This window comes from Lytechinus variegatus, chromosome 9, assembly GCF_018143015.1.
Source record: "Lytechinus variegatus isolate NC3 chromosome 9, Lvar_3.0, whole genome shotgun sequence".
Lineage (NCBI taxonomy): Eukaryota > Metazoa > Echinodermata > Echinoidea > Temnopleuroida > Toxopneustidae > Lytechinus > Lytechinus variegatus.
Window position 1 is genome coordinate 35923902 of NC_054748.1, and position 16817 is coordinate 35940718.

Sequence of the window (16817 nt, forward strand, 5' to 3'; positions counted from 1 at the left end):
GATATTAATCACGTTTTCAAAGGCATATTACATTCAGACATCCAATACTAGTCCATTTTCAACTTCGAACGAAGAAAATCGACCTTGAAATAAGGAAAGTGAGCGAATAAAAATTACGGTATGCTTAGCATGCAAGGACCGCGATGCATGCATAGTTTCTGTCCGTCCAGCAAGAAAATGGGTTCACTCGATATGATTGGCAAATGCACGTACGTTCTTTAGAGGTGTAGAAAGGGGGTGGATGAAGAAAATAAGTCTAGAAAGAAAAGAATTAGACAGCCAGACAGAGAGAAAGAAGGAAAGAAAGAAAGGAAGAAAGAAAGAAAGGAAGGAAGAGAGAGAGAAAGAAAGAAAGAAAGAAAGGAAGGAAGGAAGAGAGAGAAAGAAAGAAAGAAAGAAAGAAGGAAGGAAGGAAAGAAAGAAAGAAAGAAAGAAAAAAAGGAAGAAAAAACTTTCTATCAACGCGTGTATACATCCATGCGCTCGCCGGAACTACACACATTGCAATCCATCGTGTGTGGCCCCCTGCTGTGACCGTATAGATGCTGGGGTAAATTATCTTCGGACCGAGGTCAAGAAACAGGTGTTTCTATACTTAAATTTCATGCTTGAGGGCAATAGGATTTGTATTACTGGGAGAAGATATTAGATGATAAGGAAAAATGGGGTATACAGCCCTCAAACGCGAGATTTTCGTCATGTGTTTGTAACACAGGAACAGGACCAGAGATGAAATGTTTTATTTGTCCTGCATACAATATCTTAAATATTCAAATTCGTGCATATTCCTTGAGCTACATGTAATGCCTTGTGACGAGCCTTTACATTCACCTGATTCTTTCAATTCATTTTGTGGGTAGTGTTCCTAGTGGGGAATAGTCCTAGTGGGGAGATGCCCTGGTGGGAGTCACCCTGCTGGGAGTCGCCTTAGTGCAGAATTGTCTTGGTGAGGAATAGTCTGAATGAGAGAGTCATCCAGTGCCCAGGGAATTGTCCACTGTGGATTATCTTGAACCCCCCCCCAAAAAAAAAAAAAATAAATAGTAAAAAGCAATTCATCGTGCTAACAATTTAGGCCTTTTACTATTCAAATTATATCTTGGTTTAATTGTTTGGTTTGTGTAAAGTTAAGTTATATATATGTACACATCCTTGCCAAGGTCTACATACTGACCATCATGTGCTAGATACATATGAAATGAACAACAGCAGGTACCTGCTGAAATAGCAGGTCAAATTACTCTGTTAAACTTAAAATTAAAAATGTGGGAGGTCTATGAAATTCATTAAACATTCATAGGTGCACAGTGACCAGTTTGATAGGGGGGATGAGGTCTGTTGCCCAAATATTTTCTCTCATGCTTGCCGGAAAAATCAAGTGGTTCTGCTTGAATATTAGTCTTTTTTCCAACAAATTGCCAGTTTAAAAGTTCGTGAGGGAGGGGGGGGGGGGCAGCACCCCACCCACCTAACCCCCCTCGTATGCCTATGATTATATTTTAAGTTTTTAATCTTATGTTACTAGTCATTACATGTATTTTGCTACCGGTACATGTACGTATGTATTTTATGTACTATATTCAGAAGAAAATTTGTGCACAGAATATTGCTGTATATTTATTGCATAACGCATGCTGGAAAAATTGTCGTGGTGTAGCGGTTCATCACTTCACTTTCAATCAAGAGGTTGAGGGTTCGAATCCAAACTCGGTACCAACGTCCTTTGGCAAGACATTAATCCACATTTGCCACTCTCCACCCAGGTGTAAATGGGTACCTGATATGGTAGAGCGCTTAACATGGCCGCCTTGCTATGACCAGGGTAACACGTCCTCACTTTTACCATCCGTTTCTGTACCACACACATCATTGTCAAACAGGTTAACTGTTTAATTGCTTTGCTATTTTGCATTCATGTACATGTATGTACACATGTATGTCCTCACTTGGCTATATCAGATGAACTGTTCGATTGTTATTAAAACAAACATGTATAGGTAATTCCAGCGTTACAGCAGGCCTAAAAATATGCTTTCTGGGAGCAATGACAAGTGCTGAAAATGTTCTATTGTCTTCAATTAAGAGATAAACACTAGAAATTTGAAAATTTTGTTGTTTAATTAGCTATATGTTCTGCAAGAAATTTGCATAATTTTTACATGGAACTTTTGATAATTTGTTTCTTTGTATCTGCATCATCCTCTGCAACTTGGTATATTGCATGAATATGGCTGAATTTCTAAAATCGGGTAGGGTTGATGATGCATCACATCAGGTCAGTCAAGTCAGGGGCAAAAATTAGTAGGCTGGTTTGGGAGCAGGGCCTGTATTGCCATTCAGGTAGGTGCTGTCCAGGCAAAAGAAAATTGGGCTGGAGTTTTACAGGGCCAGGGTGTAACAAACACCACATCGCAGGACTCTAATTAGACTATGGTGTCACAGATCTACCATGGAGAAAACAGGTACGTTTTCAGGAGCGGGGCCTGTATTCCCGTTCAGGTCATTCCTGTCCAGGGAAAAGAAAATTGGGCCCAAGTTTTGCAGGGTCGTTTTTTGTTTGCTATTTGAGATCAAGCTATAAAAATCACACTATGGAGTAACATTCGCTATCCAATCCAGTTTTGGAATTACATTTGTGAAACTTACTCCCTTTATTGACAGCTAGGTGCAGTATACATATCTACCAAGGGGATGGTAGAGTGGGGTTGGGGAGGATGATCTTCAAGTGGAACAATAGTGTGATTCATATCTGATCCTACAAATTCCTATCCATAGGTGATGTCCATAAGGCCTGGAAGCACGGAGGCCAGGACAAGCGCCGAAGCCCCGCCCATCAACACCAAAGATCTGCAGGAGGCACAGGCCAGGGTAACCGGGCAACAGGAGGTTACCAAGCAACAGGAGTCAACTGCCAGAGAGGGTAGGATACCTACATGTATGGTCGCTGATGCACTCTCGCAGTCAGACGGAGACGAGAGTCGTGAAAGGGAGCCGCGAGAGGGTGCTAATCCTAATGTTAGCAGTTATGAACATGAAGAGCAGGTAAGCTGAAGGTGTAACCATATAGTGTGTCCCAGAAAAGTGGGGAAAAGGAAATGTTTGTAACACAGGAACAGGACCAGAGATGAAATGTTTTATTTGTCCTGCATACAAGTTTATTAAATATTCAAATTCGTGCATATTCCTTGAGCTACATGTAATGCCTTGTGACGAGCCTTTTCTTTCACCTGATCCTTTCAATTCATTTTGTGGGTAGTTGTCCTAGTGGCTAGATGATCTTTGGTGGTGGTTTCCTTGGGAGTCACCCTGCTGGGAGTCGCCCTAGTGCAGAATTGTCTTGGTGAGGAATAGTCTGGATGAGAGTCATTCAGTTCCCAGGGAATTGTCCACTGTGGATTATCGTGCCCCCCCCAGAATAATAGTAAAAGCAATTCACATGCTAACAATTAAGGCCTTTTACTATTTAAATTATATATCTTGGTTTAATTGTTTGATTTGTGTAAAGTTAAGTTATATACAGCGTGTTTCAATAAAAACTATACACTTTTGAAACATCTGTCAAAATTGCATTTCAAACTATTATCAAGAGATTTTCATATTTATGGATACTCCATCTATTAAGCACCACTTACAGAATCAATTTTCAATCACGCTTCCGTGAACACCAACTGTTTATGTTCAGGGTGTCAAAAATGCCTTGCGCCAAAATGGACATGAGGCGAATTTAAACAACTCATCAGAACAATCACTCTCATTCAAAGAAGTTTCTCTGAGCATATGATTTTGCTATTCTGTCAGAATTTCTGTGAAGTTTCATTGATCTTATTCATTTATGCGTTGATGAAAATTGATAATTCCAATACGTAACGATCTCCCTTTACATATTCCCAACATAAAAACACATCTCCCCCAAAGACATTAAAGCAGCTCAGTCAAAGAGTACCAAAAAGAACCATTTTCAAATAATTTAACCAGTAAATCATTCATTCGATCGATTATTCATTAAAAATATCAATCAATCAACAAATCAATTAACCAATCAATCAGTAAATCAAACAGTCAACAAACTGTTGAATTTTCTATAATCAAGTGAATTAGGCAATATCAATCAGTTGTTAAGTCATCAAGCAGATGGTGTGATATATCATTTAAATGATCCTTAACGTAATTCCATAAAGGCCTATTATTAATTCTAATCAACGCATAAACAAATGAGATTACTAAAATCTAAAGAAAATTGTGACAAAAATGCTTAGACTATCATAACATCCTCATAAATTCATGACTCAGGGAATTTTCTTTGAATGGGAGCAATTATCACGATAGCTGATTTTGGCGCAAGGCATTTTTTATACGCTGGACATAAACAGTTGGTGCTCATCCAAGCGTGAATGAAAAATAATTTAGTAAGGGGCACTTGATAGATCAGACTATGGAGCATCCATTAACAAGACAAAATATTGATAATATTTTGAATTGCATTTTTGATGGACGTTTAAAAAGTGTAAAGGTTTTATTGATACACCCTGTATAAGTACACATCCTTGTCAAGGTCTACATACTGGCCATCATGTGCTAGAAATATTTGAAATGAACAACAGCAGGTACCTGCTGAAATAGCAGGTCAAATTACTCTGTTAAACTTAAAAATAAAAAATGTGGGAGGACTATGAAATTCATTAAACATTCATAGGTTTACAGTGACCAGTTTGATGGGGCGGGGGGGGGGGGGGTTGAGGTCTGTTGCCCAAATATTTTCTCTCTTGCTTGCGGGAAAAATCAAGGGGTTCTGGTTGAATATTAGTCTTTTTTCCAAAAAATTGCAAGTCGAAAAATTTGTGGGGGGGGGCAGCACCCCACCCACCTAACCCCCCTCGTATGCCTATGATTATATTTTAAGTTTTTAATCTTCTTATGTTACTAGTCATTACATGTATTTTGCTACAGGTACATGTACGTATGTATTTTATGTTCTGAACAGTAATATTCAGAAGAAAATTTGTACACAGAATATTGCTGCATATTTATTGCATAACGCATGGTGGAAAAATTGTTCCATGCGTTATCATACATGTTTTTGTAAACTAAACATTGCAAGTAAACTGAAAGTTGGATTTACGTGAAAATTTGTATTTGGCATGTTGATTATATAAGAAGAACTACAAGTTTTGATATGCCTTTTGAATTCAGACAGTTTTGTGAGCAAATTCAAAGCTAAAAAAAGGAGTATTTTTATGGTCCCATGCGTTACCAATGAATAAATTACCATAAAATAATTCCTCATGAATTTTCCATTCAGAAAATGTATACTTTTGATATGGTAGGGCTAAGATTTTTCAAGTTAAACTGTCTTGGAGTACTAAAGGTGCATCATTTTTCAGAATCGGTTGATGTAACGCTTGGGTAGTGAGTTGAAAACGCATTGCCATTCCATGGAACTAGGGTTTCAACGTTTGATTTGAAAAAGGGCCTGGTTTTTCCTCTGATATCCCATGCGTTACCGCTGCGAAATAGCTTGGACTTGCCCTGAACTGTTTGTGCTGTATCACACACACGTCCTCAATTCTACCATCTGTTTCTGTACCACACAAGTCCTTATTTGTATTGTCAAACAGATGAACTGTTTAATTATTATGCTGTGTTGCACACATGGTCAAACAGTTAAATTATTTGTGCTGTATCACACACATCCTCACTTTTACTATCTGTTTCTGTACCACACACGCCCTCAAACAGCTGAACTGTTTAATTCTGTTGCAAACATGTTCAAATAGTTGAACTGTTTGGGCTGTATCACACACACGTCCTCACTTTTACCATCCGTTTCTGTACCACACACATCATTGTCAAACAGGTGAACTGTTTAATTATTATGCTGTGTTGCACACATGGTCAAACAGTTGAACTGTTTGACCATAATATAACCATAATATAATAAATTACCATAAAATAATTCCTCATGAATTTTCCATTCAGAAAATGTATACTTTTGATATGGTAGGGCTAAGATTTTTCAAGTTAAACTGTCTTGAAGCACGAAAGGTGCATCATTTTCAGAATTGGGTGACGTTACGCTTGGGAAACGAGTTCAAAACGCATTGCCATTCCACAGGACGAGGGTTTCATCATTTGAATTACCGCTGCAAAATAGCTTGGACTTGCCCTGAACTGTTTGTGTTGTATCACACACTCGTCCTCAATTCTACCATCTGTTTCTGTACCACACAAGTCCTCATTTGTATGGTCAAACAGGTAACTGTTTAATTATTATGCTGTGTTGCACACATGCCTTCACTTATGGGTCAAAGCCAAAAGTATTGTTCACTTTGGTCAAATTTTCAAATTGGTAGTTATATCTAGTATTATATATCATATGAAAGCTGAGATTCCAAAGATTCCGGAAATGTATATGTCCAATATAAAAGACTGCCGACTTTCTTGTAAAATGCCTTTGAATGTGGAAATAGCGCCCTCTCTACGCGACGGGACGGAAAATGTACGTTTAATTAATTTAGATTAAAACCTAAAAAGTTAGGGCAATATCAACTTTTATTATGGAATACCCTATCTAGGAGCATTGCATTCCTGAAAAAAAAAATCAAAAATTGTTTTATATTAAGGGTCAAAATTCACATTTTTAGGGGAAAAAATTGTGTTTTTTCAGGTTTTTTGTACTTTGACACATAATTGTTATTTTTCTTCTATGAAAAACACAAGATGGGTCACCCATGTTCTAGAATGTATCAATTTATAAGTGGGGCTCTACATCCTCGCCCCTAAATGAAATGATACTCCACTCATAAGAAAAATATGACGTTTCAACATTTTCCGTCCCGTCGCGCTTTCAGGTCTCTACATTGACACAACACAGATAGTTATGTATGGGACTGTAATATCATTTTTTGCAATTAAGCCAATTTTGAGAGGGCTAGAAAAGAAACAAATAATAAATGTATACATCCAAATTGTTATTATTATGTAAAATAGTGTCATGGGATTCAGATTTCAAAAAATTGGCACAAGGACGCAGGATACACAAGGTCAAATCTAAGGTCAAAATAAAGGTCAAAAGGTCATGACACGTTATAGTGCTGCTATTTTTAAAATAACAACTTTTTCAGATAGTCTATTTGATTCCCTTTCCAATGATACCATTTGTACTTAATTTGGATCATTAGTTCTATCGCTATGGCGATTTGAAAATTTGTGACAAAAAAGTGAATTTTTCCCCCTTCTCTGAATTCCCATTCACTTTGTACATAGAACATATTTTCCGTCCTGTCGCGCGACAGGACGGAATTGACATGCCTTTAGGAAATCGTCTATAAATCATAATCTATTAGATTTAATTGCTAGCTCTTTTTTTACTAGTGACCTATGGGACAGTAACAAATAGACCCCACCTGACATGGTCAGCTTTGCTTATTAACTTTGATAGAATTCTTGTTTGAATTTTCTTTTAAAAAACCAGTGATATTTTCATTCCGTCCCGTCGCGCAACGAATATTTGACGTTGCCGTGAAAACGAAATGTATTCAAAAAATTTTTTTTTGCAGATTGATACTTTCAAGTAAGCTCGACATATTAGTGAAGGTAAATGGCGGCTGAAATATTAATTTTTCTTTTTGTGAGCCTAAAACTCTATCAAATTCCGTCCCGTCGCGGTCCCTTATTTTTGGCTTTGACCCTTATATGGTCAACAGTTAAACTGTTTGTGCTGTATCACTCACACATCTGCACTTTTACCATCTGTTTCTGTACCACACACATCCTCCCTATGGTCAAACAGGTGAACTGTTTATTTCTTATGCTGTGTTGCACACATGGTCAAACAGTTGAACTGTTTGTGCTGTATCACACACGTCCTCACTTTTACTATCTGTTTCTGTACCACAAACATCATAGTCAAACAGGTGAACTGTTTAATTGCTTTGCTATTTTGCATGAATGTACATGTATGCATACATGTCCTCACTTGGCTATCAGGTGAACTGTTCGCTTGTTATTCAAGGATGCAAGTTTTCCGGATTTTTCTTTGATCTGGATTTTTTTTTTTTTTTTGATCGACGAACATTTCCTCTTCCTCTCTCATTCTCGCTCATTTTCTGGAGAAAACCGACTCATTCCTAGACTAGCGCGAATGGAAAATTCTTGAAGCCACGTTTTTTCGACGCCGCGACCCTGCAACCCCGCTGGGGGCTGCCGCCTCCGGACCCCCGCTGAAGTTTCTGGATTTGTTTTGGAGCTCCACTTACATCCCTGGTTATTAAAACATACATGTATAGCTAATTCCAGCGTTACAGCAGGCCTAAAAAAAAATGCTTTCTGGGAGCGATGGCAAGTGCTGAAAGTTTTCTATTGTCTTCAATTAAAGAGATAAACACTAGAAATTTGAAAATTTTGTTGTTTAATTAGCTATATGTTCTGCAAGAAATTTGCATAATTTTTACATGGAACTTTTGATAATTTGTTTCTTTATATCTGCATCATCATCTGGAACTTGGTATATTGCATGAATATGGCTGAATTTCTAAAATCGGGTAGGGTTGATGATGCATCACATCAGGTCAGTCAAGTCAGGGGCAAGAATTAGTAGGCTGGTTTGGGAGCAGGGCCTGTATTGCCGTTCAGGTAGGTGCTGTCCAGGGAAAAAAAATTGGGCTGGAGTTTTACAGGGCCAGGGTGTAACAAAAACCACATCGCAGGACTCTAATTAGACTATGGTGTCACAGATCTACCATGGAGAAAACAGGTACGTTTTCAGGAGCGGGGCCTGTATTCCCGTTCAGGTCATTCCTGTCCAGAGAAAAGAAAATTGGGCCCAAGTTTTACAGGGTCGTTTTTTGTTTATAGCTATAAAAATCACATTATGAAGTAACATTTGCTATCCAATCCAGTTTTGGAATTACATTTGTGAAACTTACTCCTTTTATTGACAGCTAGGTGCAGTATACATATCTACCAAGGGGATGGTAGAGTGGGGTTGGGGAGGATGATCTTCAAGTGGAACAATAGTGTGATTCATATCCGATCCTACAAATTCCTATCCATAGGTGATGTCCATAGGGCGTGGAAGCAAGGAGGCCAGTACAAGCGCCGAAGCCCAGCCCATCACCACTAAGGAAACCACCACCAAAGATCTGCAGGAGGCACAGGCCAGGGTAACCAGGCAACAGGAGGTTACCAAGCAACAGGAGTCAACTGCCAGAGAGGGTAGGATACCTACATGTATGGTCGCTGATGCACTCTCGCAGTCAGACGGAGACGAGAGTCATGAAAGGGAGCCGCGAGAGGGTGCTAATCCTACTGTTAGCAGTTATGAACATGAAGAGCAGGTAAGCTGCTGGTGTAACCATATAGTGTGTCCCAGAAAAAATGGGGAAAAAGAAATGTTCGTAACACAGGAATAGGACCAGAGATGAAATGTTTATTTGTCGTGCATACAATTTTTCATGATCTTATTAATTAACTTTTCACAAAAAACAGAATTCATTTGCTGGTTTAGTGTCGGAAATTTTACTTCAAATGCAAGATGTATCTATTGCGTATACAAGTTTGACGAGTTGGGCATTACAACTGCATTGCCAGAAAGACGCACTCCTTTAGATCAATAAATTGACTACAGCAAGGTTTGCATTTGAGATCATATTTTCAAAAGTGTTCAGTTTTCTGATCTTGAATTTTTGCAACTTTCTAAAAGATGTGAGAGTAACATTTGGTAGTGACAAAATGTATATAATACACATCTCTAGTTATTTGCACATTTTTTCATACCCACTTTTTGCAGGACACCCTGAATATTCTTTCACATTTATATTTTGGGACACTTCCTGTAAAGTACAAATTTGCATAGCGGTTTTACACAGTAATTACACTTTTAACTAACATTTTTCACTGTGAACACAACATTATTTGTTTCTCATCTCGGGTATTTACAGAGGCACAGAAAATAACCATAATTTCCGGTGTTCACTCTAGGGCAGATAATGACCTATTGTCTGAGGTTTGCACATGAGATGATCAGTGAGGTTATTAAGGCAAATATGTAATTTTTGGAAAGTCTGGTCCTATTTGTATTTTGCATGGCTAGTGTCTGGACTTTTCAACGGGCAGAAATTTCATGTCTTCCTCTGTATTTTTCAACAAGTAAAATATTAGATGTATTGCATTTTTTTTTCTGGCTTTTGCATATGTCATTGTTGGTATGTCACGTGTTTTCTATTGTTTAATTTTTTGCGCAAGCTTTTTAATATGCTCCTGTTTTATGTATCTGTATTAGAGTACATCCAGGTGGAGAAACAAGCACCGTCATGGAAAACATAGAGACAGGAGTGAACATTCATCAGATAGAAGGGTATGTTTATTTGAACTGTACCATAGTCATGAGTATACACATGATTACAACATCTCTCTGTCAATTAAGCACATGATTGGTCACATCAATTTCTTTTTAAAAATCATTGTTTTGCATTTTTTTGGAAAAAGATGATGAATGGATAAGCTATTCTTATAGTTTCCCTGTTGCTGTCAAATTTAGATTTAGATAGTGGCTTGCTATATTCAGGTAACACACAAATGTTCTTCCATTTTGGCGAAAATGTATGATCAAACGATATTGTCAGTGAATGATGAGACTCACAGTAGGAGATAGTAAATAAATCAGTCATGTAGTTTCTGATTTACCAAAGTTATCAAATTACTTGTGCTCCACCAAACTTGTTTGCTGAAAGTTTACATCTTCTGTGATAAATCTAGTGAATAGAAATATCATAGGGGTTTCTAGGGCTATGCCACATTTTAAATTAGATGCTCAAGTTACAGTCATCAACACAAAAGCACAAACAGGATAATTGAACATATTAAGTTGGTGTTTATTAGCTCATAGAATCATGTAAGTTTGCAAAGATATCCCATCAATCAAATTATTCTTCCTTTTTCACGTGTAGAGGACAGGGAACCAAATTGGTTATCAGAAACTCTAAGGAAATTTGTCTTGTGATCAAGTTTATGATGTTAATAACTCCCTTGTGTCAAATACTCTTGTCTATCTGCAGGTGAAAAAATATCAGAAGACATCTAAGGATATCAACAGGTGAGACATAATGGATTATTGAAGAAAACCCCTAGCTATATAAAATATGAATGTGCAGTGCAACAAAAAAATGCTTTACCAAAGGACGCTTTTGATAGTCACAGTACGCGGCAACTAATCAGGCATATGTATCATTCTCATGCCTACCATTCACATTTTTGTCCGTCTTATGGGACCCCTGTACACAGCAGCACAATTTAAGTATGTCAGACCTTTATCACATTTCTCTTCCTTTGCTGATAAATACAGTCAATATGCATATTTTCTAGATTTTGCATTGGGTGACAAAATCAAACAAGAAGTTAATAAAGTGTTTGCTAATGTGCATATGCTACACTAATTATGTTCCAATGCATATTAATCTTATCTATTTTGCATCTTATATTCTACAGTGTGAAGAGTGATATTAGATGTTTCTCCGAAGATGATGACAGCGATGGTAAGTGCATGCATTAAATTTGCCGTAAAAAAAAACAAAAAAAAACCAAACAATGAGATGCCATGCATGTTTGCCATTTGAGGAAAAGGAAAATTGCTTAAAATATCAAATTTAATATTGTGATACTGAATTTGGGCATGGAATGTCCCATCCCAAGAGCTGGTACTAGCCTCTTTTGTTTTGTTTTTGGTCAAATTTTCCACAGTTGTACCTAGTGTCACAAAAAAGTCACAAGGGACTCATACATGAAACCTTGAAAGCTAAGATATTAATTTATCACATGATATTTGCTCATGTTACGTCTAGCTGCAAGTGAATTTCAAGTTAATAGGTCTTGTGAATGAATGAAACAAAACAAAGTATCAAAAGCATCTGGGTGAATAAAAAGTCACGCCATCCTGCAGTTGGGCATACTCAGTTGTTGAGCTGTATTACATACTTATCCTGTTAAAATGATCAAACAAGTGAATCAATCCTTATCCTGTATTACACTCAAAGAAGTAAACTGTTCAGTTATTCTATATACACACATTATTTGTATCTATAACAAAGTTCCCTTTTCAGTTATGTCCTCACTTATATAGTCAAACATATGAAGTGTTCAATTGTTATACTGTGCTGCTTACACATGTCCTCATTTGCAAATCAGTTGAACTGTTAATACTGTATCACACACATCCTCACTTGTATGGTAAAAAATATGAACTGTTCAATTGTTATGCTGTGTTGTACACATTTTTTGTATGGTCAAATAGGTGAACTAAATTGTGGCTTCATTAAAAAACAAAAATTCTCAATTTATGCTTGTAGAAGATGTATAGAAGGCTGTAAAGGCCAATCGAGATGACTCGCTACTGAGCCCCAATAATTCACAGACAGGGGTACATAATATAAAGAGCAGGATTTGTTTTGTTAAAAGCTGGTCCAGGGTGTGAAATTGTTCAAATACACCGCAAAGGGCTAAAATGCATACCAGGTGTTCCCGAAAAAAAGGTTAAATGTAGATTAATTAAAGACAAAGTTGAAGCCACAAGATAGTTTTGGTATATGAGAAAAAAATTAATGAGATAATTTTCTTTTATTAATTCTTCATTTTATTGATCTATAATAACTGTAAATGCCTTATTTTCTTTAATCACCACACGACCCTCTCTTACAAAAGCTATAGCTTTTTTTCCCAAAAACAAAGCCAATCAACAACACACAATAGAGACAAAAACATTACCACAAACTAGGCCGGGACCCCCTGTCTCATATTTTATGTTTTCAATCTGAATGAAATTCATATGAGTTGTCTGTTTTGATAGAATGGCTACCCTCAGGATCTGGAAAGAGTGAAGATGAATCAGACGATGAGGGTGAAATTGAATCAGAAATTGATTCAGATGTTGACGTGGAACTTCAGCGCTTACTGGAAGACTATGAGTAAGTAGACAATGTACGCTTTATGTCAATAATTCAATTACTTAATATGTCTTTAATTCCCTGCAATCTTTCAGATCATGTTGTTAATTGTTTGTATGTGTATGCCTACCAGTAAAGCACTACATGGAGTTTACAGTGAATTATATTATTTTTTAACTGAGAAAGGAGGTATCAAGATGTTATGCATGGATGAAAATGGTGAGGGAAAAAAATAATGAATTATGCTCCATATATTTTGCTTTATTTAATCAATATGTTTTGTATGCAAATTTAAAAAATGTAAAAAGGCAAATCTAATAGTGTCTTTGCGTTAGTCTTGGACAAAGGAACAGAAGTGTCTGCAGTGACTTCTTTGTACCACCTACAGATGCGGAGGCTTTGTTGTTATTGACACTCTGTGCTGAGAATCATGCAGCTCAATTACAGCACAATTGCAATTTGAATTATGCATCTAAAATGTTTATCCATACTTGTGAAATATGGAAATATTTGCTTACTTTGGACTTTTGTTGGAAGTTTTAAGTTTAACCCTATTCTAACTGGGGGGGTCAATTTGACCCCCCTCCACGAATTTCGCGATCACTCCGCCGCGCAAAATTTTCTCACTGGGAGACTCGCTGACTTTTTACTTTTAAGTCTTGCACAACTTTTAAGACTATTTTCGCGAAAATCGGGCGTACGGTTAATAAGTCGCCGCGCCACCTTTTGTACATGCATGTCAGACCGAAAATGGCTCAAAAACGTGATTTTGTGTACAAAGTCAATGGAAATTATAATTTCAGTCAGAATTCACAAAGATGTAGATATTTTCACTTTTATGGGCGGAAATTAATTTATTTTAGCATAAACATGCTTCAAAAATGTTCGGCAATAATTTTCATTGAAAAAACAATGGAAAAAAAGGGTCGAAAAAACAAAGAAATACATAAGAAATTCATAAAACAATAAAAAACATAAGAAATACATTGTCATACCAAAAATCTTTTCAAGTAGTATTGTGAGGAATGATATAAAGAATATTTACACCAAAAATGATATTTCTAGGAGCATTAAGTGAAATAAAGCAGAAAGTGTGATTTTATGCATAAATTTGCATAATTAGTTATTACCCCCCCAAGTAGAAACTTGGTCTGAAATAGCCCAGTTAGAATAGGGTTAAGTGTCTGCAAATATTAAAGTATCTGAAGAAAGAAAAATGCATTGATTTTTTTTACACAGAAGCAGCACCGAGTTCAATACTTGGAATGTTAATGTGATGACTTTCTAAACAGAGGGGAAATTTTAAGGAGCAGTAAACTTAACGTCTTTTCAACTAGAATTGATACAGATTAATAAAAATTGTTTTTTTTTTTTTTTTCTATTCACAGTGACACAGTTAGCGATTGTGACAGCGCCAGTTCAGAAGATTTCCCGCTGGGGATGTATGTCTTGACAACAAAGAACAGCAAAAATAAAAGGAAGTGGGACAAACATCAGTGTTGCCCTTACTGTATGATTGAAGTTGCTAAACTACCCAGACATCTTGAAGCAGCGCATGGAAACGAAACTGAAGTTGCCCAAGCCTTATCTTTCCCTAAAAAGAGCAAAGAAAGGAAGAATCTGTTGGCTCTAATAAGGAACAAAGGAAACCATGCCCACAACGTACAAGTTCTGAAACAAAACAGAGGGTACATTATACCTGCTAGAAGACCAACTTACATTTCCAATCCCCGTGACTACATCCCATGTGATGAATGCTTTGGGTACTACCTGCGTATGGATATGTGGCGACACAAAAAAAACTGTTTCATGAGACAATCCGATCTACGAAAAAAAGGTGGGAAATCCCTGCAAGCTCGATGTGAAACACTCTTGCCTTTGCCAGACTCAGTGCCCAGGAAACTGAAGGAGAAGGTCTTTGCAACAATGACTTCAGGTGAAATATCATTCATAGCCAGGCATGACCCCATGATCATTAAATTGGGCTGTCAGTTTCTGAATCAAGTAGAGCTCACTTCTCAGAACTACCAGTATGTAAGTTGTAAAATGAGGGAGGCAGCAAGACTTCTGCAGGAGATGAGGAAACTTGATTCCTCTGTACAATCATTAGAAGATTGTATTAATCCGAATAAGTTCAGAGACATCACACAAGCAGTGAAAAACTTAGCAGGACATAATGAAGACACTGGGAGATACGTAACACCCTCACTTGCCCTCAAACTAGGGCACTGCTTGAAACGGTGTGCCAAGATTTTGAAGAGCAAGGCTTTGCAGCATGCTGATCCAGTTATGAAGGCAAGAGCCACAGACTTTAACGATTTATGTGTTTTGGAGTGGAGTCAGAATGTGTCGAGTGCAGCCTTGACAACACTTCAGCAGCGGAAATGGCACAAACCGACTACTCTTCCAATTTCAAGTGACGTATCGATAGTGCACCGATATGTGACGGCAAGGATCAGAGAATGTGCCGCAACAATTCAGCAGGAATCGCAGAACCCTGCAGTCCAATACAGCATGCTTTCTTCAGCCTTACTTTGTCAATTAGTAATGTTTAACAGAAGAAGATCAGGGGAAGCTGAACGGATAAAAGTAAGTGACTTCCAGAATCGCAAGATTGAAGAAAATAGTGATGTGTTGGATGGCCTGTCTTGTTGGGAGAAGAAGCTGTGTGCAGGTCTGCACCATGCAGTGATATGTGGAAAAAGAGGAAGAAGGGTGCCGATTCTTCTAACAGGGCAAATGATAGAGGATATAGAGCTGCTGATATCACAGAGAGGACCAGTTGGAGTAGATGAAAGCAACGGCTTTCTCTTTGCTAGACCTTCAGGTAACTTCCCGTATCGAGCTTCAGACTGTCTCAGGAAGTTCGCAGATGAGAGTAGTGCAGAACATCCAGAATACATTACATCAACAAAACTTCGCAAGCATGTTGGAACCATGGCACAAGTACTCTCTTTGCGTAACAATGAGTTGGACCTGCTAGCTGGGTTTATGGGTCACAATATAGATGTTCACCGGAACTTCTACAGGCTCCCTGAGAACACCCTACAAGTTGCGAAGATCTCAAAACTTCTTCTGTTGATGGAGAAGGGCACCCTAGCCAACTTTGCAGGACAGTCACTGGATGACATCAACGTGAGCCTGGATGGTAAGTTATTTACTGATGGAATCATGCAAAATGAGTTGGAACTCTCTAAGCACATGCTTCTCCTTTTGTTTCAATGCATTTAGTACTTTGAATGAATAGATTGTTTCTCACCAGTGGACATTAGCATTGATTTTTATTTTATTCAATCACTTGTAATTAAATAGAAAAGTTCAAGTATGTGTACCCTCTTTTAAAAGACTTTGTTGGGATGCTCTTATCCTGAGCTCTGATTAGATTATTGCAGGAAACAAAAGTGATGAATCCAGGAACATGTGCATTTTGATTTCAGATTCATTTTGCTTCATCTTTAACCCTATCTAGGCCGGGGGGGCCTCGGAGGCCCCCCCCTCAACGAATTGTGTGATATTTTCGCCGCGCAAAATTTTTTGACCACGCCGCTCGCTGACTTTTTACTTTCAAGTCTCGCGCAACTTTTGAAACCAATTTTGCATCACCCGGGTACGTGGTTCCGAAATTACGCAACATTAAGTAAGTGCATGTCTGACTGAAAATTGCTCAAAAACATGGTTTCGTGTACAAAGTCAATGCAAATTGTGTTTTCAACCAAAATTCATTAATGTATGATTATTTTTAGCTTTGCTAGTCTAAATGTATTCATTTTAGGCTTTTTATGATCACAGAAGAGTCCCCAACAAATTTCATTGAAAAAACAATGAAAAACAAAAGGTGTAAAAAACAAAGAAATACATAAGAAATTGCGAAAAACAATATAA

The 16817-nt window shown here is 37.5% G+C and overlaps 1 protein-coding gene across 1 annotated transcript; it reads left to right on the top strand.

The window, feature by feature from the left end:
* The first annotated feature begins 2671 nt into the window (after window positions 1-2671).
* On the top strand, window positions 2672-16166 carry LOC121422007. Its single transcript, XM_041616810.1, has 7 exons — window positions 2672-3042; window positions 9054-9335; window positions 10280-10354; window positions 11055-11092; window positions 11485-11531; window positions 12839-12956; window positions 14324-16166. Exons 1-7 carry the CDS (start codon window positions 2779-2781, stop codon window positions 16164-16166), a joined length of 2667 nt encoding a protein of 888 aa, XP_041472744.1. The 5' UTR covers window positions 2672-2778.
* Window positions 16167-16817: the final 651 nt, after the last annotated feature.

Bases quoted from the DNA above. Each gene is read 5' to 3' on its own strand.
- LOC121422007 (XM_041616810.1), top strand. From the start codon at position 2,779: ATGTCCATAAGGCCTGGAAGCACGGAGGCCAGGACAAGCGCCGAAGCC. The intron at 3,043-9,053 runs GTAAGCTGAAGG...TCCTATCCATAG, and splicing joins GTTATGAACATGAAGAGCAG to GTGATGTCCATAGGGCGTGG. The intron at 11,532-12,838 runs GTAAGTGCATGC...CTGTTTTGATAG, and splicing joins CGAAGATGATGACAGCGATG to AATGGCTACCCTCAGGATCT.